This window comes from Gymnoscopelus microlampas, assembly GCF_963454915.1.
Source record: "Gymnoscopelus microlampas genome assembly, chromosome: 9".
NCBI lineage: Eukaryota > Metazoa > Chordata > Actinopteri > Myctophiformes > Myctophidae > Gymnoscopelus > Gymnoscopelus microlampas.
In genome coordinates, this window is record NC_139946.1 from 9,213,668 (window position 1) to 9,233,532 (window position 19,865).

Sequence of the window (19,865 nt, forward strand, 5' to 3'; positions counted from 1 at the left end):
GAAATTTTTAAGTCAACCGGGCTGGCTAATAGAACTCTAATATACCATATATCTGAGATATATATATATCGTATGTATATAAACACACACATATATATTTATTCATTCCAGAGTAATTCCTGTACAGTCAAGTCTTCCTCCTAGCTGCCTTTGAAGACAACTCACCCCTCCACATTAGTTTGGCAGAATAAACACTTTGAGAGGAAGGCAGAGTGATCAGTGGGTACAGTAATGGGTTAGCCCTCACAACCTACTTTAAACAGTGTAGATCCCAGAGCCTTGGTATACTGTAGGTTTCAGCCACTTGGTTAGCTATATGGAACGGCAAAAAAGCTCAGACAAAAAAACATCCACCACCTGGGACCAGTGGTTCTCAAAGTGGGGTCCAGGGACCCTAAGGGTTCCTTGAGAGGGTTCCAAATGGGCCCTTACAGGTCTTTAATCTGAGAGTGTACTAATGGAACCAAATGGACCCGTACACTCTAGAGTTATGGGGGCTCGTTGACATTAAAAGGTTTGAGAACCACTGGTCTGGCTTAGATCCATCCTCTACTCAATGATCCACAGATTAGATTGGACATAAATAAAATAAAATAACAGGCAGCTACGGGTTGGATTTGTGATGAATAATGACCGGTGAAATGTTTGTTCATGGGGACAGAAGACATAGGAACAAATCCCAACTATTTTGGCCACTGAGACCAAAGGCTGGATGACTAAAAGTTGGCAGCAAGAAAGGATCTGACATCAGTTTTCTTCGGGTTGAGGCGGGGGCAGGGGGGGGGGGGATATTGTTGTATGGAAAACTTCACAAATAGAGCTGCTTGGTCCAGCCCTTGTGTTCTTATTGGCTAGTGTTTGTTGATGACTTGAAGAAAGGGGGTGGAGTCTAGATGAGAAGAGGAAATGGGTGGAGCTTAGTGAGTCTTTGTCTTGGGCTGGGTGATTCTGCGGACAATACTGTAGAGGACACCAAAGTTCTGGAAAAGACAGAGGCAACATTACCAATTAACCAACTAAGGAGTACCAATTATACATAGACCGGTATAGGACTGAGAGACAATGCGAATATCTCCCAGTATAGCACTCTGAATGGATCCACCTTGTTTGTGACCTGCAACCTAGAAACTACCACCAGCCACTGTTTATAACTGTTAGTTTACATTTTCTTCAATTTATAATGAATTATTTCATAAATTGTAACGTATGGAACTTTTGTATAACTAGAGGTTCGGGACGAGTAGCGGCCCTCACACAGTCCGGACATTCCGACCGATATGTCTGAGTCACTAAATAAATATCTATACATATGCCCGCTGGCCCTCCCATTAAACGGATAGCAGTATTACACTACACAGAGACAGAGAGACAGAGAGACAGAGAGAGAGACAGAGACAGAGAGAGAGAGAGAGCGAGAGAGATATATATATAGATGAAGATGAAACCTGTGACTTGACCCACCTGAATGGCCACATACATCACTCCTAAGTAGGCTGCAATACAGACAGCCAGCAGCAGGTCAAAGATGGCAGGCTTCACTCTGATATGGGAGAATCAAAAAAGAAAAACCTCAGGTTAACTTAAGCTCAGAGGAGGAACATCTCTATGAAGATATGAATCGTTGCTGTTGGGTAGAAAACTTGTATCTCCATATTTCAACTTTTTATGTTTTTTGTAAATGAATGCCCTACTTCGTCAAACTAGCATCACACAAAAGTAGCAAAAATAGCCGATCTACAAGCTCAAAACACACTGCGGCACGTTTTGAGCTTGTATTTTTGCTACTTTTGGACATATGAGGATTCCACCCAACAGCCAATGAAATGCAGCCCATTATCCCTTACCTATAAGCATTCATAGTCTGTTTGAGCTGGTCATAGAAGACAAACTCTGGGTCCCTGAGGAGGAGAGAAAGGAAGCAGCTGTCAGAGCGATATCATCTGGAGCAGTCTAAAACGCACCACTGCATTACTGCGTCTCGCATAAACGTTGAGCTGGACTACCATCTAGAATTATTTTGAATGTATTTCCGAGCTCTAGCATCTCAGCATTCATTTGGGTGTGATTGGGTTGATTCATCATTATTGCTACCATAACCTATGCGGTAGACAAACATGAACTTGTTTCTCTAGTCTATGCTATAGAATCAACTTTGTTTTACATTGCACAAGTGAGTCTCAGAATGTGAACAAATGACGACTAGCAATGTCAAACCTGATTTCACATCATCAAACTTCTACTCTGTAAGGACATCAGGAGTCTTAGTAACTATTATTATGTTCAAATTTAAAAAGGGTGTGCATATACTAGACCCTCCAGAAAAACGTGGTTATGCGCATAATATGCGATTACACGCATGATTATGCAGGGATAATTTTTTTTCAAAAAGGGCGCATCGCATAATATGCGCATCGCATAGCATAATATGCGCATTGCATAATTTGTGAAATATGTGCCGCATATTTTCGCATCTTTTCGCATATTTTGCAACTTCACCGCATAAAATCACATAAAACCCCTGCATATTTCATCGCAAAATCTAGGATTTTAGCCCGCATAATCAAGGATTTTACCACATAATCAAGGATTTTTGCCCGCGTTTTTCTGGAGGGTCTAATAAGTATTTATGTTTTGGCCACTATACCTTTTGTCAGCTTTGACGTAGTGCCTCTTGACATCCTTGAGGTAGCGTCCTAAGTGATACTCAAGGGTGGACACCACGCTGCTGTCCTTGTCCACCAGTTGGGCGGCTCTGGGCTGGGCTGTCAGCCAGTCCACCACTGATGATAGCTGTTCCTCTTGTACTTGCTACAGTGATCATACACAGACATATGACACAGACAAACAAATAAGAACAGTCACAAATTAGCATGAGGTACATAGTCCACACCGGAAGAGAGAATTTCCAGTATTAGCCATGTGTGAGTCATCAACAGAAAACTATGCCTCAACTATATAGCAACAAATCTCAACAAGGACACTGCCAGACTTGTGCCTGCAAGAAAAGTTTAATCGAGTTTAGGAGCTTACCATTTGTTCAGTGAAGATCTGCAGATCCCCTGGGGCACCCTGTGCAGACAGGCAGAACACAAGAGTAATTTACACAGACTAGGTATAGACAGAACTTAGGAATTAATTACAGGTGTAACAGAAAGTCAAGGAACTGAAATTGCGAGAACTGAGAGAGAGAGAGAGAGAGAGAGAGAGTGTTGTACCTTCTCAGTCAGGTTGTAGATGACTCTAGCCAGGGCTTCTGCGACCACTTTTGTGTTCCTGCTCAGCTTCTTCAAGTCAACATGAGGCCTGCAAACACAAAGACCATAAGGCCACACATACCGTTAGACCTGTGGACTAACAACTCAACAGAACAGAAGGCAGTCAGAAAGCCAGCACGGTTAGAAAGGAAGAGAGAATAACTACTGAGCTCCCATATTTAAATAACCTGGAAGGGTACAGAGAATCATAACCTGCAAACAACTCTGTGAAATTGGCAGCCTCAAAAATACAAAAAGAATGCCAGGGAAAACAACACTGAACAACCATTAAATAGCCTGACATAGTAGGCTCCATATCACACAAAACAGATAAATGGTTCACGAATACACTCACAGACAGACAGCTATGACAGCAGCTTGTCCAAGTGTACAATGGGGATTGATTTGGATGGTGCGACAAGACAGGGTTGGGATAGGTGGGCTGCCCAAAGGTTGGACGAACTGGGTGAAGCTGTGACGACCAACTACAACAATCCACGACAATGAACAACAAGATGGTGATGGTGACTATGATGGACACGTGTTGTTTTTTGTCGTCGATTCGGAGACTTGCAGTAATGAACCCACCCAGCAGGGGGCTCTCCCGCTCCGTGGCGAGAGGAGAGGGACACTGACCGCACGTCCATGATGCTGGAACGCTGAGCCAGGCGGTGCGAGGACAGGTGAGAGAGAGTGAAGGCCGGCAGCCGGCGGATCCCGAAGCGCTCGTGCTCCCAGGCCAGTGTGTCGTCAGCCAGGTTTATCTTCTTGTGAACCATGGAGAACTTCACCTCTGGGTAATGGCTGTCTACCACCTGGGACCACAGGGAGGGGTGGGGAGGGGAGAAAGCAACAGAAGGAAGTTTACCTCGGTTAAGTTATTACACCAAATCAAGTTAAGTATGGATTATAGCTGGGACACAATTGTTCCCCATTGACCATATCACACAGCAGCCATTCTCCTCTTATGTCAGACCTGCCACCCTCCAGGTATGACATGAGGGCAAAAGGGCCTCCGTTTGAATACGGTCAATTGAACAAGGGTAGCTTTTTGTTTTGCAAAGGAGAATCATTAGTCCTCCAACATAGTCTATGGTTTCTGAGCGGCAGCATGTCTCCTGGTTCTTACCGTCTCCAGCTCCTTGAGCAGGGAATACTGAGGGGTTCCCTCCTTTGGAGGCTTGGACACATGGAGGTGGAGTGAATCATCATTCCCCAGAGTGTCCAGGCACAACACAAACGCCACATTGTCCTGGAGCAGGCTGGAGTCTGGAGAGGGAGATAAGAGACACAATGATGATGGGCACAAATAAGGAAACATGCATGAAGGGTGAAAAGCAGAGATGAGGCATTGTTTGTCTAAGACCTGCTGAGGCCTGCATGAATACAGGGCTCAATGAGGCCGGGATTTAACACAAGTTTACATGCCATCATGTGGAGATAAGTGTGACTGGTCAAATGTTGGAGCTTATATACATTTCCTGTACATTTGTTCCTATATGATTTCCAAAACAACCCCGGCCATGGATGCCATGCTGTGTGATCGATTGGTAAATTACAAATCCAACAATGTCCAGTGCCCACTCCATCTCTATTCTGTTTGAGCAAATGTATAGCAGGCAGCTGACAACCCGCAACAGTACCTGTGTGGTCCAGGTTGTCCTCCAGCCAACGTTTGGTGCCCTGGTAGTTGAACTTCCCTCCTCCAGACACAAAGAACAGCAGGTTGAACCTAAAACACACAGGGACACATTATGAGTCAAATCTAGAGTAAAGGGTCACCCACACCAAGAATGATCACTATAAATGTTAGAGTTTTGAAAATAATTCTCACTGAAGTGGATGGCAGACTTCACATCACAACTATAACACTAGGATCACGCTCAGAGAGCGCGCGCACACACACACACACACACACACACACACACACACACACACACACACACACACACACACACACACACACACACACACACACACACACACACACACACACACACACACACACACACACACACACACACACACACACACACACACACACACACCTCTTTCAGCTGCCACTTGCAATAGTTAAAAGAACTGTTTCCATCCAGCTAAGTAGGTTACAACGTAAACAAAAAGGCGTCTGTCCCACATTATTGACCACTGTAAGTGGAAGTCAATGGAGTTCCTGTCAGTAGTGCATAGTTAATGAAGCTCTGTGAAAGGGTTTGGATGCCGTCCATAACAACTACAGGGTAGCATAATATAGACTTCATCTTTATGTGCAGTGTGCGATAGAACCCCCAAAGTTGGCATTCACTTCTTTTTAGAAATATTTTCAAGCTTCAGTGAAGAGATTGATTTGTGTCCAACTGCTCAGTTCTAAAGTGGCATTCCACATCACATCCAGCAGAGGGCTCTAGTGCACAGTAATTATTGGTATGGAGAACATAGCCAACATTGCTGCCGGGCAGAAATCTTGTATCTACATATTTCAACATACTACAGGGTCACACAAAAGTAGCAACAATAACCGATCTACAAGCTCACAGTGCATCACATTGCAAAATGTGAGCTTGTAGATCTGCTATTTTTGCTGTTAGATTTGTTAGGTTAGGTCTGTCCGTGTTTTATAACCAATGAAAAGGATTAACAAAAGCTTGTGAATAGATAATTGGATCCATTGGAACACAGGTTCTTTTTTCCATTACCTGAAAAGTAACAGACTAGTTTTGGACATATACAAGGTTTCCACCTGACAGCGACAATAGATTGGGTATGATGTTTAGCATCTTAACCACTTAAACCCTATATACTTCAATGGTCTCCCAGGGATCCATACTGAACTCCTCCTTTCTTCCCTATAGACCGCTTAACAGACGACGTCACACTGATAAGAACCAGTATGCGCGCGCAGGCCGGCACCAAATGAAACCCATTCTGTCATGTCTCGATAGGACGCGCCTCACTAGCCAACACACAAGAGGAGGTTGAATGAACTGAAACCAGCGCACCCCGAAACAATATGTTGGGAATTGATTGCATGAAACAATCACCTGTGCGTCCAGTCTCAATGTTGGTAAACAAATAATTGGTCTATACAATGCAGAGAAGGATAACTGGAGGCCAATGGGCAGAGATATGAGTGTACAGTACATATAGAGGCCTTTCTTGACCATTAGCCACCACAAATAAATTAACTTGCCAAGTTGTTTACTACTCACCCAGCATGTGTTCTCTTATATGTGTATAGTCTAGAGAAGAGACGAGCCAGCTCGAGCAACATGGACACTCCACTGCCATTAGAGTCTGCTCCATAGGAAAGCCACTGTAGATGACAACATATGCAGGATGTCAACTTTCATATTGTAACCCCATGCCTCCACCACACAGTAATGGGATATTGTGAGAAATAACGGTCAGTTATGAATACATTTGAATTGGGACAACGTTTTGGTTTCCCCCCTAAATCAGTTAGGCTATATCAGGTCTACGAGATATTGGTCAACTGGGATTGTTTTATTTTTATTCTGTACATTTTGTGTGAAGGCTTTCCTGAAATGTCATAAACACATCATTGCTGTCTCAAGTAAATAAAAAAAGACCACTATTTGTATACTAATTAAATATATTTTTTGTCTGTACAGGTTACTCAAATATTTATTACTTAATCTTCAAATAAATATTACTTAGGATAATTCTTTGCATTCATTTGCATTAAGAAAAAACAACAACCCTGAACAGGCTATTTGACAAACTCCTTCAACTAGTAGGCTAGTTAAGTATTTCTTCAGTTAGAACATTCCTAGAACATTTCCAAAACACGTACTGGAGCCACACCGAAGGAGTCATAGTGAGCCACAAGGACAATGGTGGGCAGGTCCTCCCCGCCAACCCCAGCCAGACGACCCTGAGAGAAATAAGAGACCCTCATTAGACAAGTTATAGGGTAAAGGTTTTAAATGCTAGACCCTACAGCAGAGGTGGTTGATTCTATAGCTAATTGCTATGCCATAATGCTCAGTAAAGAGAGTGCTGTTACTGCACTACAACAGCAGATGGCGCACTTTGCTTTATGCAAAAAAAGGGTGCATAACTGCTTTATTAGGGTCTCTTTCAAGACATGATTAGGATGCTGTCTTTGGAGACACATTCCATTTATAGTAATAAAACAATGTCTATTAAGCATTTGTAGTACATGCAAATATGTGCATCTATGTGTGCAAAATATTCTATAGGCCTTGCCTTCATGCACGTGTTCTTGTTGAGGTGGTTCATTTACATATCCATGTGATACAGTAAGAAATGAGACTTTGGATTGATTAGAAAACTTGTAACATGATTAATTTAGTTAGGGTTCACCAGACATTCAATTTTAATTCAATTACTGCGCCCTCTGTTCTAAGTCAAAGCATGTGGCGCATGAGACCAAGCAGTAAATGAAGTCAAGAATAGAGAGCTTACAGCAGTGACTTAAGCCTAAACTTATGGGACCATGTAGACTATTAAAACCTTTACTATGCAATGTTCTGGTCTACAGTCAAGAGTAACCGCCTGCCCCCAGGCCTCAGAGGAAATCCACTGTCTGTCTCCTAATCCCCTGCAGTATGACTAAAACCCATTTATTCCCCCTGGGGTTTAACACCCTGCTTAGGTCAACACACATTTCAGCGGACACCTCAGTAGTTCTGTTGATTTTATTCTCTCTAAAATATTTGGCAAAATACTTAGCACCCCGTAAGTACTTAGCGGAGTAAAATAATGTTTTCTCAAGGTTATGGCATTTCAGATTGCATGCCCTGGAGGTAGGATTCTCACCTCCAGGCTGGTGATGGCCCAGTCACTGACAGCTTTGCTCTGAGCTCCGCTGGTCACCATCTGAAAGCCATTGGCTGTGGCCGTATGAATCAGCACTATAAGAAGGCAGAACACACAGTACAAATGAATATTAAAAGTGTGGAAGGATAGGATATGACTTTATCATTTGCCAGTGCCCTATGCATCTTCTTGCTGTAAATATACATAATATTTCTCACAAATACACTGCCCTCTATATACACTGTAATAATAACTATGTACACATAAACGGGTGAAAATGGTTTCACTTCTCATCGCACCCAAAGAGCGCCTCTATGCTTTATACAGAGTAGACACGGAAGTCCCCACAGAATCACTGGTGTATTCTATTCAGCAGTAACACTGTAGGATACCATTACTGTACAGTTGACTGGACTGCAACGATCGGTGTACATCTGTGATGTTTAGCCACATTAGATTTTGATTGCATGTATTTCTGCTTACATATTTGCCTTAGCCAAGGGCAGGATTCTGTCATCGTCTCCGCCAGGCCGAAGACAGAGGCAGATATACAAGCTCACAGCGCCTCACTTCGTGCCACGCTGCGAGCTTGTACATCCATTTTTTAACATTTAAAAAAAATCTCGAAAGTGTGAGATCTGATTTAGAAGGCATTTGTAGAATGGGCCTCAGGTCTTAATGGGTTTTAAATAAAGATCTAATCTATGGAACTTACCCTCGGCTGCAGAGGATGAGCCCTGGGAGGAGGACGACGTCAGGGTCTGGCTGTAGATGGACAGCAGCTCATCATCCTCCATGGCAAAGTAGACGGGGACGATTGTCTCGGTGGACAACATCTCTGGCTCCAGCTCCATGAACTGCTAGAAAGGAACAATACAAGAGGGTAGTTTGACAACTAGTACACAGCAAAGTAAATATGTTTCAATCAATAAACATGTAATAAATGGTAGTTCACCATTTAATCATAACAAATTTAGTATGAGACAAGTATTAGACAAATATGTCTTTCAGTTCCTTTGCATCATGTTGTGCTAGTATCAATGAGGCCATTGTGTCTCTGAAACAATTTCCTTTGAATTATTTGTACTTGGCAAACGTAAGGGATTATGACACCAATAAAAAAAAGGAATGAAAACATTCAAACTTTTTTCACGTTTGTCTCTTTGAACCCTAGAAGTCTGGTTTTGCCTGTTCTTGTTTTAAGTGTGGCACAGCTGATAAGAGATGGCATCCGTGGATTAATTTGAGTTTGTACATAAATCTCAGTTCGAAAGTAGAGCAATGCTCAAAGCATGTTTTCCTGACAGTGCAGGTTCACACGAGACCTCCTGCATTATAAAACAGTGGGGGAAATTAACACCAGACCATCCACCAAATGCTTGCAAATGTTTTACAAAGAATGGTAAGTTAGTTAAATGTACCAGTCACAAATTGTAATAATTTCTTCCATAATTAAAAAAATATACAGTATTAGTAACAGACACCCATTGCACTATTTTCCAAGACCAGCGCTATGTGTAACTTATTTTTGCGTCTTGCACAGGCGTCATCATATCTTCCCCGCACGCAACTGCATTGTGCTCATGATTTTGTACATGGAAGTGTGGTTGAGCTCTCACCCGCACCAAGCCTTCGCAGCACATCACCCCCACCCGTGACCAGCTGCACTGGCTTCCTGTTAAGTTCCGCATCTATTACAAACTCTTCCTCCTCACCTACAAATGTCTGAACACCCTGGCTCCACAGAACCTCTCAGGCCTCCTCCAAAAACGTACTCTGTCACACAACCTGTGGTCCACAGACTTACTCTCTATCCCCCAAACAAGCAAGCGAACCTTTGGGGACAGAGCCTGAGGTGTGGCAGCCCCAACCCTTAGGAACTCTCTTCCAATGGAGATTAACCATGCTCCCACACTGGACTCTTTTAAGGCTGCCTTGAAAAGACACCTATTCTCTCAGGCTTATGGCAAATAGTTGTTTGTCGTTTTGTTTGTTTGTTGGTTGTTCATTGTTTTTATGTAAAGCGTCCTTGGGTTTATGAAAGGCGGCATATACATTCAAGCCATTATTATTATCGTAATGATTTACTAACATACGCAAGGTGCTAAGAAAAAAAATGGCCGGTGCGCACGTCATGAATCCAACTGTAATTTGAGTGCGGCCCAATGTGAGCAGTGGTTGTTCTGTAGGTGGTAACTCAATACTTAGTCATAATCTCTGCAACGGACTAGGACTATACTTTTGTATGCTAGATGGTCATTTATGATGCCACTGGAGGCGAATACCTGCACTATGTCCTGATGCATAGCAGACATGTTCTTAAGATGGTCATTTATGATGCCACTGGAGGTGAATACCTGCACTATGTCCTGAGGCATAGCAGACGTGTTCTTAAGATGGTCATGTATGATGCCACTGGAGGTGAATACCTGCACTATGTCCTGATGCATAGCAGACGTGTTCTTATACCTGCACTATGTCCTGATGCATTGCAGACGTGTTCTTATACCTGCACTATGTCCTGAGGCATAGCAGACGTGTTCTTATACCTGCACTATGTCCTGATGCATAGCAGACGTGTTCTTATACCTGCACTATGTCCTGATGCATAGCAGACGTGTTCTTATACCTGCACTATGTCCTGATGCATAGCAGACGTGTTCTTATACCTGCACTATGTCCTGAGGCATAGCAGACGTGTTCTTATACCTGCACTATGTCCTGATGCATAGCAGACGTGTTCTTATACCTGCACTATGTCCTGATGCATAGCAGACGTGTTCTTATACCTGCACTATGTCCTGAGGCATAGCAGACATGTTCTTATACCTGCACTATGTCCTGAGGCATAGCAGACATGTTCTTATACCTGCACTATGTCCTGATGCATAGCAGACGTGTTCTTATACCTGCACTATGTCCTGAGGCATAGCAGACATGTTCTTATACCTGCACTACGTCCTGATGCATAGCAGACATGTTCTTATACCTGCACTATGTCCTGATGCATAGCAGACGTGTTCTTATACCTGCACTATGTCCTGAGGCATAGCAGACGTGTTCTTATACCTGCACTATGTCCTGATGCATAGCAGACGTGTTCTTATACCTGCACTATGTCCTGATGCATAGCAGATGTGTTCTTATACCTGCACTATGTCCTGAGGCATAGCAGACATGTTCTTATACCTGCACTATGTCCTGATGCATAGCAGATGTGTTCTTATACCTGCACTATGTCCTGAGGCATAGCAGACATGTTCTTGGGCAGGATGATGACCACAGCTCCCGCTGACTGGCGCAGGGCTTTCTGGTACTTGTCATAGGAGAAGTCTGCCAGCCGCATGATAACACAGCGGCGACTTAGCACCTCCGCCTCCACAGAACGTGCCTCTGTGTTCAGTATGGCATTCCTGGTTCCTAGAGACAACAGAAATATTAGTCAATAAATGTATTTGCAAACATAACGTCTTAAGTCAACTAATACCATTTTGACAACATAAAGAGACCATCTACTTATGTTAAACTCCGCCTGTACTCACCCAATAATTAATTCCTAAGACTTGGAGTTATATTTTGTCCTCTAGTTTCATATCCATTTGAAAGTTCTGCCAGAAAACGTGTGTTTAGTCAAATATCTCCACTTTTCCACGAGCTGCACACGGACGACTTTCTGTACGGGCGAGGGGCACGGACTTGAGTGAAGGACCAAATTTAAAACGTCATAACAAATTGACACAGGGAAGCACAAACGAATGGGGAACACAATTGACAGGTGCTTGTGATTGGTGCGGGGTAATGAATCACTCCATCTGCCAATTGTGTGTCCCAAACATTTGTGCGTCCTAAAGGAAGTTTACATATATTCAGTCCTGCACTCATTCCCGGGCCCCTCGCCGGTACAGAAAGTCGTCCGTGTGCAGCTCGTGGGAAAGTGGAGATATTTGACTAAACACACGTTTTCTGGCAAAACTTTCAAATGGATATGAAACTAGAGGACAAAATATGACTCAAGTCTTAGGAATTAATTATTGGGTGAGTACAGACGGAGTTTAGAGCACGTTTATGGTCGCGCAGATCGTCACTACACAGCGCGTCGACGAGGGTGATCTATGACTGTGTATTTGGAATACCTGAAATGTATGTAAGATCACAGACATTCTAGGGCTAGGTAAGGGCATGGTTGGGTTTTGAAGCCTATACAAAATGCTATTAGATCCCATTCATTCTCGTTCATAGATAAATGTGAGATGTAACAACCCACATACTGAGAAGAAAGTTGATTGTAGTGTTGCTACCACCGCTTACCAGAAATGAAATCTCACACTCTGGTATCAATGAGGGAGGAGTCAGTAATGAGATTGATTAAAAGGTGAATGGTTTGATTCTGTCAATGAGGTCGCTCTGGTCCATAGCATTAGGAGAAGGAGAACTCCCAACGGTATGGACCAGAGCCATCAACGAGGGACTGACTGCTGCAGTAGGACAGAAAGCATTGGGCTAACCATGCTAACTCGGCTAGCCACGCTAACTGCGAGCTGTCATTGGGACAGCTACTACTAGCCCTGGTCCAGAGCGTTAGCGAGTTCTCCCTAACGCCCTGCCAGGCGCGCTGCTCTGCTCACAGGCCGAAAATTCCACTGCCGTGCGAGGTCTGTCTTTAGTAAAAAATAAACTAAACTATTTCGCTACTCACCGAAACAAACGCTGTTTTGAGTTGTTTAAAGGCTATTCTCAAGGATGGGAGGCCTCTCAGCACCCCACCTTCCCTGTACAATACACTTTTTGGGCAAAAAATAAAATATGTCTGCCAGATGGAAATTGTTTTATTTATTCCACTGCGCCCTCTACAGATCTGGTCAATGGTAACTTATATGGACCAGATCTGTAGAGGGCGCAGTGGAGTAAATCACACAAATTCCATCTGGTTGTACATATTTTATTTTCTGCCCAAAAAGTGTATTATACAGAGACGGTGGTGTGCTGACAGGCTTCCCACCCCGGAGAATAGACTTTAAACAACACAAAGCAGCCTTTGTTTCGGTGAGCAGCAAAATAGTTTGGTTTATTTATTTTGATTAAAGTCGGGAGACCTCGCACGGCATTGGGATCTTTCAAGTCTATGAGAATAGCAGCGCGCCTTGGCAGGGCGTTAGAGAGAACTCGCTAAACCAGGGCTAAGCTACTACATGCCATGATGATGCATGTATGTATCCAAATAACAAGCTCTACAAGCTCTCAACGCGCCCGCATATATTTGGATACATAGACCTGGTATTCTCCTCGCTCACCGTAGGGCTGCCCCTGCAGGTCGTACTGCTGCATGCGGTACACGGTGAACTCATGTGCGGCTTCGGCTGGCAGCGGCGACACCAGGATGAGCACCGCGGGGATGAACACAATGAACGTGAGCGGAAAGGACGTCTTGAACATGTTGTCGAACATCTCGCTCGCCTCCTCGAACATGTTGGCGGTTGTGTTGCGCGACAAATCAGAGAGAAATGGTATTCTTTTTAGTCGCTGTCTGTCTCCAACAACCAGGAAGGAAGCTTGACAGGAAGGTTAGCTACTGTGTGCTAGCTGTAGCATCCCCCAACAACGCTAGAAACCGCACCGACCAGGGTTGCCAGGTTTTCAGAGAGAGAAACGAGCCCAGAAGAAGCGAGCCCTTGATTGATTGATTGATGTACTTTATTTAGTAAGACATGAGAACAGTACATGACAGTACATGGAAGTACAAATTCGCAATACAAGGTCTACTAAACTGGATAGCTCAGTTAAGCACTTAGCTTGTTTAAGATGAGATCCCCATGCACACAAATCATGATGACATATAAGAGACAGACAGATATACACACTACTATACAGAATGTCATACAATCAGTTTACAGGTTACTGGTATGAAGAGTGAAAAATATGTACAAAAGAAGAAAGAGAGAGGGGGGGGGGGGTAGGGGGTAGGTTAGGTTAGGATATGGGGTAGGTTAGGACTTGGACAAGGGCCATTTTTGAATTGCAGCCTCCTGAAGGTGTATCTTTAGGGCATTTTTTAAAGTGAGTAGGGTTTTACACTCCTTTACTCCTTTTGGTAGGGCATTCCACATTTTTGATGAATAGCATGAGAACGAGTTCATTCCCTTTGTTGTGCCAAATCTGGGTTGAACATGGTTTGTGGAGCTGCCTCTGGTGTTATGATCATGGACTTGATTAACATTTTGGAAGTATTTTGACAAATACAGGGGGATCCCAATGTTGTGGTGTATCTTGAAGACCAGGCCCATAGCAAGTTGCTGTACTCTGTCCTCAACCCTAAGCCATCCAATCCTAGCAAAATGGGCATGGGTTAGATGGGTTTTGTAATTGAGGCCAAGAAGTAGCCTTACAAGTTTGTTTTGGGATGTTTGGAGCCTTGTTTTTAAGGCCTTGGAGGTGTTGTGATACCATGAAGTGCATGCATAATCATAATGACCTCGTATGAGGGCCCCTACAAGAATCTTCAGAGTATTCTTACTGACTAGACGATCAATCCTCCACATCCTCCGTGTTATTTTGTGGACCTTTTTGATCGTTTTTCGGCGTTTTTGTCACCGGAGAGGTTTGCCTCCAAGATGGAACCCAGGTAGGTAATTTCCTCCTTTCTTGTGATAACATTTTCACCCACTTTGATCATGAAACTCAGCCTTGCTAAGGTTAGGGTTGGACCCAAAGAGGATGGATTCAGTTTTACCCAGGTGTAATGAGACTTTGTTGTCGGAGAGCCAGATGCAGATCTTGTTGAGTTCAGTGCTGAGAGTTTTCTCAACCTGCAGCCTGTCCCTGTCCGAGATCAGCAGAGTCATCTGCGAACAGGAACAGTTTGCAGTCGCAAGCTGAAGACATATCATTCACATATATCAGGAACAGTAGAGGTCCTAGTATACTTCCTTGAGGAACACCACAAGTCACTGGGAGGGGAGGGGACTGGGTGCCGTTTACTTCCACCACTTGCTCCCTCCCTTCCAGGTAGGATCTCATCCAGTTGTTCACCGACGTGTCATCAAAACCTATTGCTTTGAGCTTATTGCAATATTTGCCCTTGTCGACATCTTGTTTGATAGAGTCGTTCAAATAGAAAAGGCGTGTGTCAATGTGCCCTTCGCCCTTTAACACATTACATTGGCTATTTGAAAATAGCTGATCTACAAGCCCAAACGCGTCGCGATGCAACACGTTGTGAGCTTGCAGATCTGTTATTTTCCCCCAAAGAAATCTTGAAAAAGGTACAAAATGCGGAACATGATTCTAACAACACAATCCACAAATCTGGGTGTCCCTGGAACAAAATATTTCCATTCCAATTTGGGGGTCCTTGACATGAACATTTTTTGAGAACCACTGGTTTCAACCATAATAAAAAACAACAACATTGGAAACAAGCCCATGCAACTACACTTACTAACCAATATTTACAAGCAACTTTACAGAAAAACAAGCCCAAAGTCGCTTATAATAAGCGGACATGGCAACACTGGCACCAACTGACAAACGCCTTTTTGAGCAGGCAAATGACTTGGTTACCTCAGCTTGCAACAGATCACCTATGCGGGCTTATTCATCGATATGTATTGAAAGCGCTTGAGACACACGCGTGCAATGCACGGTACTTAATGAAGGGCTTTGTTTCATTTCCTCTCATTTTTATTGTGTTTAGTTAAATGACGACCCCTTTGAAATATTTTATACTGAATGAATACAATGGAATTATCTCATATCTGTGGTCCTTCAGGATCTATCTGGGACAGCTATTTACTGGCCATGCATAATTTCCAACAGCAGATGGCGCTGTAGACCCAGACCAGAATGCATTTCCAACAGCAGACAAGACCAGACCAGAATGCAATTCCAACAGCAGATGGCGCTGTAGAACAGATATTACCACACCGTGGGTAAGAAAGGTAAGAGGTCAGGGTACTTACTATTATGCAGTGCAGAGTGCAGCAGTGGTGGAAAAAGTGCACAAATGTTTTACTTAAGTAAAAGTATCAATACTGCAATGTAGAAATACTCTGGTACAAGTAAAAGTCCGGAATTCAAAATTTACTTGAGTAAAAGTACAAAAGTATTGGTATCAAAATGTACTTAAAGTACCCAAAGTAGAAAGTACTCATTATGCACATTGTCGGATTGTCCCCATTTCACAAGTTTTCAAATGTATAAAAATCTTTTGAAAATCTACAAGATCACAATGTGTTGCATGCAACGTATAGTGAGCTTGTACATTACAGACAGTATAACCATCTCAGAAATGTTCGAACTCTGCTCTAAATCTGAGGAAAGACCACGGCTAGAACTGATGTCTTATGTTCTTATCATATCTCTCTCTCTCTCTCTCTCTCTCTCTCTGTCTTTGTCTGTCTGTCTGTCTGTCTGTCTGTCTGTCTGTCTGTCTGTCTCTCTCTCTCTCTCTCTCTCTCTCTCTCTCTCTCTCTCTCTCTCTCTCTCTCTCTCTCTCTCTCTCTCTCTCTCTCTCTCTCTCTCTCTCTCTCTCTCTCTCTCTCTCTCTCTTTGCCCCCAGCTCTCTCCCCTCTGTGGGCTGCTCAGCTAAGTGGGAGATTAATGCTGATATGATGTCCTGCCATCCCACTTAATGGACCTTGGCGTCATTATTTCCGTTGTGTGAGTAATCCTTGCCCGGGCCTATGAGAGAGCAGGAGGCAAACAAAGGAGGAAAACCAATTAGGTACGACCATACAAACTCGTGGTAATGATTTTGCATTATTGGGCAGTTATTATCAATTGGAGATATTCTCAGACGGCCTGGTATTTGGTAATGTTGAAGATATTCTTCAACCGCCACAAACGTATCTCAAAACACTGGAAAACATTGTGATTATATGAATGGCAAAATGAAAAAAGCCAATAACACATTAGTAGGAAATAATGTTTTGTTTATACCATGTTGCATTGCCCTGCAGCAGTCATCATGTCATAGTCTATCTCAAATGAAAGAAACAACATTCCCACACTCAAACCTGTGCAAAAATCAAATTTTATTGTGAGCTTTTTTCAATAAAATTAGATTTTTGCTGTTTTGAGTGAGCGCATGCTGCTTCTTTTCTCTATTTATTTAGTTTTTCTTCAGCTCCAGCACCTCACCTAAGGTTTGTTAATTGGTGAGCTGTCACATTGCCGATAGAGGCTAATTCAAATATCAGAAACATCCGGTGGCTCAATAATGTGAAGACAAGGCCTTGTGCAAATACATAAAACATTATTGTATGACAGAGGGAATGTCCACGTACTTTACAGTAAACAGTGCGCTATTCAAAAACTGATGCACACTTGCCTTTTTACACACACACACACACACACACACACACACACACACACACACACACACACACACACACACACACACACACACACACAATGTGCGGGCTGTTCACTGTGTCCCCGTTTCTTTCCACTGCTCCTGGGAATGTTCTGAATCAGTCCAGCCTTTGCCCCTGACCCCAGACCACAGAAAAACACTTCCTCTGTGTGGCCACACAAAAGATTCAGTCAGTGTGTGTGGGTAAGTACCATGGATTAACGGGAGATTAGCTAGCTCACAGTAAAGTAAGCAATTTGTAGTGTGTCTCTGTGTTTCCCTTCTCTTTCTTGCTCTCTCTCATTCTCAGAGGATGCTGTCATTTTCTCACCACACTGGCAGGTTGCTCAACCGCTGAGCATATTGGGGTCCTTAAAGGATACCACTGGTTCTCTTTCATATTTTGGTTCCATCAGCGTAATCCATCATTGTCAAAATGTCGATACACTGTAAAATCCTGAGTCAGCTCTGAGACTCCTTATACACTCTTATGGCTTCATTTTACACTTTCAGAGTAAAATGAACACAGAAATGTACAGTTAATTAAGTAAAGTAATACAAAGCAATACTAAATTGTCAAATATTGAATTGCTTTCAAGTTCACATGCTGTCAGACGAATATCACTGTATATTTGCTGTTGCATAATTTGCCATATAGTGTGAAGTCACAGATGCCTAGAAAACAATTCAGCTGTCAGGGGCACTCGGTTGGAGCATTGGCATAGTTCCTGCCCACCATCGCAGAGACTATGGGTTTGAATCCTCCACGGTGCCACGGTGCTTGGCCGGGCGCTCCAGCGAAGACAATTGGCCGTGTTCAAAGATGAAGCCGAGCAAGGAAGGCGATCTCTGTCGCAGTACTAGTGACTCCAACAGGTTGGTCAGGGCACCTGTTCGGCATGGAGAAGAACTACAGTAGGTTGGATAGCATGTTCCTCTGCACGCGTTACGCACTCTTGGCGAAACTCCTCACTGTTTAGATGAAAAGAAGTGGCAAATTAATGTGTATCAGAGAAGACACGTCTACCCTCCCACAAATGTAGGGGTTAGCACTTAGCAGTGATGGGGACTACACAAGTGTAGGGAAAATTGGGAATTGGTATAACGACGGATTAAAGGGGGGAAATAAAAATCTGCAGTCAGCCCAGATGTTTTGCGGAAGAGTAACGGGGTGTGTGCTGGGAATTGCAATGGGTACAGTAGGTACATTCACAAAAGGTCTGAGCACTAAAATACAGGCATTGTTGTCTTTGCTACTGTACCTACTAAGCAATTAGTTTAGACATAATTTTCATTAAGGCCACTAGAAATGAGATGAAGAGAAGAACAGGGTATGATGGTGAGCTGCAGGCAGCCAGCTAGACAGGGAGCCTATTTGGTTGCAGCAACAGTCAGATAATGGATGACGAGGCCTCTTGGAGCCAGCCGTTCCATTAGGTTTTGTTAATGTGGTCAGAGGAGGTTGGCGTGGCTCATCCGCCTTCATATCCACTTTCAGAGCTGCTCACTCATATGTCCCGTGGACTGGCCATATCTCTCTGTCTCTCTCTCTCTCTCCACCCTCTCTCTCTCTCTTCTGCTCATTCCATCTATCTTTCTGTCTATTCTTTCTCCTTCCATATCTATTTAATTCTCCCTGCCTATTTTTAATACTCCTCAGCATTTTACAATACTTCTTTGTCTGATTTTTGTCTTCACCCTTTTTTCCCCCATGATTCCTGTGAACCCCAGTGAGGAATCAAGTTGATCCATTTTATGCCGGGCATGGCTTGATGTTATATATTTAATTCATAGTCGCTTAGTTTAGTATCATCGTACGGTACCGTCAGCATTGATGAGTAAAGATACTAGTTCTTCTTGAATAACCTTAGCCAGGGATTTGTGGTGGCCTCACACTTCTGCAATACAGACTGTTGGCCAACTGCATTCACCTCATCTCCATGTGCAGAAAGTTAATGTCCTTTTTTACCACAGCTGTTCTATTTCTGTCATTCTTTTTGAAGTTTCACAAATGTCCTGTTTTCTCGGAAGCCTATTTCATTGAAAGAGAATGTATGAAATCACACATCCAACATGTAGCTGAGCAATAAGGTTGTGAAATGGAGAGGTGCATGTGCCACAACAGGGAATGTACATAGAGTGAGAGGAACATAAAGAAATACATAGAGAGACCCAGGGTTGTAAGGGCAAAGGATGTGATGTGGTAATCTGCTGTGCAATATGATAGGAAAGGATGTTCACTGTGTTCCCTCAACTTCTCTGAAAGGAAACCTCTGTTCTGGACATAGCTATGACTGTATAGATAGGTCATACGTGTCATTCCTTCATGTTAAGAGCCACCTCTTTTGCTAGTTAAGATGCCATAAAACCAATGTATCTTTATATCAAACAAACACAACACAGAGACCCTCGTGGCTCGATTATATACTGCATTTTTCTATGTGACATGGAAGCACAGC

At 43.3% G+C, this 19,865-nt stretch overlaps 1 protein-coding gene across 8 annotated transcripts; it reads right to left on the minus strand.

Annotated features, from left to right (window-relative positions):
• Positions 1-644: 644 nt before the first annotated feature.
• Positions 645-13,644, minus strand: ncln (nicalin). Of its 8 annotated transcripts, none has more exons than XM_084067043.1 (15): positions 13,349-13,644; positions 11,287-11,477; positions 8,773-8,914; positions 8,058-8,152; positions 7,069-7,149; positions 6,464-6,567; positions 4,898-4,986; positions 4,384-4,523; positions 3,843-4,069; positions 3,216-3,303; positions 3,031-3,069; positions 2,645-2,808; positions 1,845-1,898; positions 1,462-1,540; positions 645-980 (listed from the first exon to the last, which is right to left on the minus strand). In XM_084067043.1, exons 1-15 carry the CDS (start codon positions 13,521-13,523, stop codon positions 918-920), a joined length of 1,731 nt encoding a protein of 576 aa, XP_083923169.1. In that variant the 5' UTR covers positions 13,524-13,644; the 3' UTR covers positions 645-917. The 8 variants fall into 8 exon arrangements, with proteins under 8 accessions (XP_083923169.1, XP_083923170.1, XP_083923168.1 ...); XM_084067044.1 differs by having other exon boundaries at positions 3,891-4,069; positions 8,773-8,917; XM_084067042.1 differs by having other exon boundaries at positions 8,773-8,917.
• Positions 13,645-19,865: the final 6,221 nt, after the last annotated feature.

Coding starts and splice junctions, on each gene's coding strand:
- ncln (XM_084067042.1), bottom strand. CDS start 13,523: ATGTTCGAGGAGGCGAGCGAGATGTTCGACAACATGTTCAAGACGTCC. Junction 8,153..8,772: donor CTCATCCTCTGCAGCCGAGG/GTAAGTTCCATA, acceptor GCCTTCTTATAG/TGCTGATTCATACGGCCACA. Junction 2,809..3,030: donor AGATCTTCACTGAACAAATG/GTAAGCTCCTAA, acceptor TGATCACTGTAG/CAAGTACAAGAGGAACAGCT.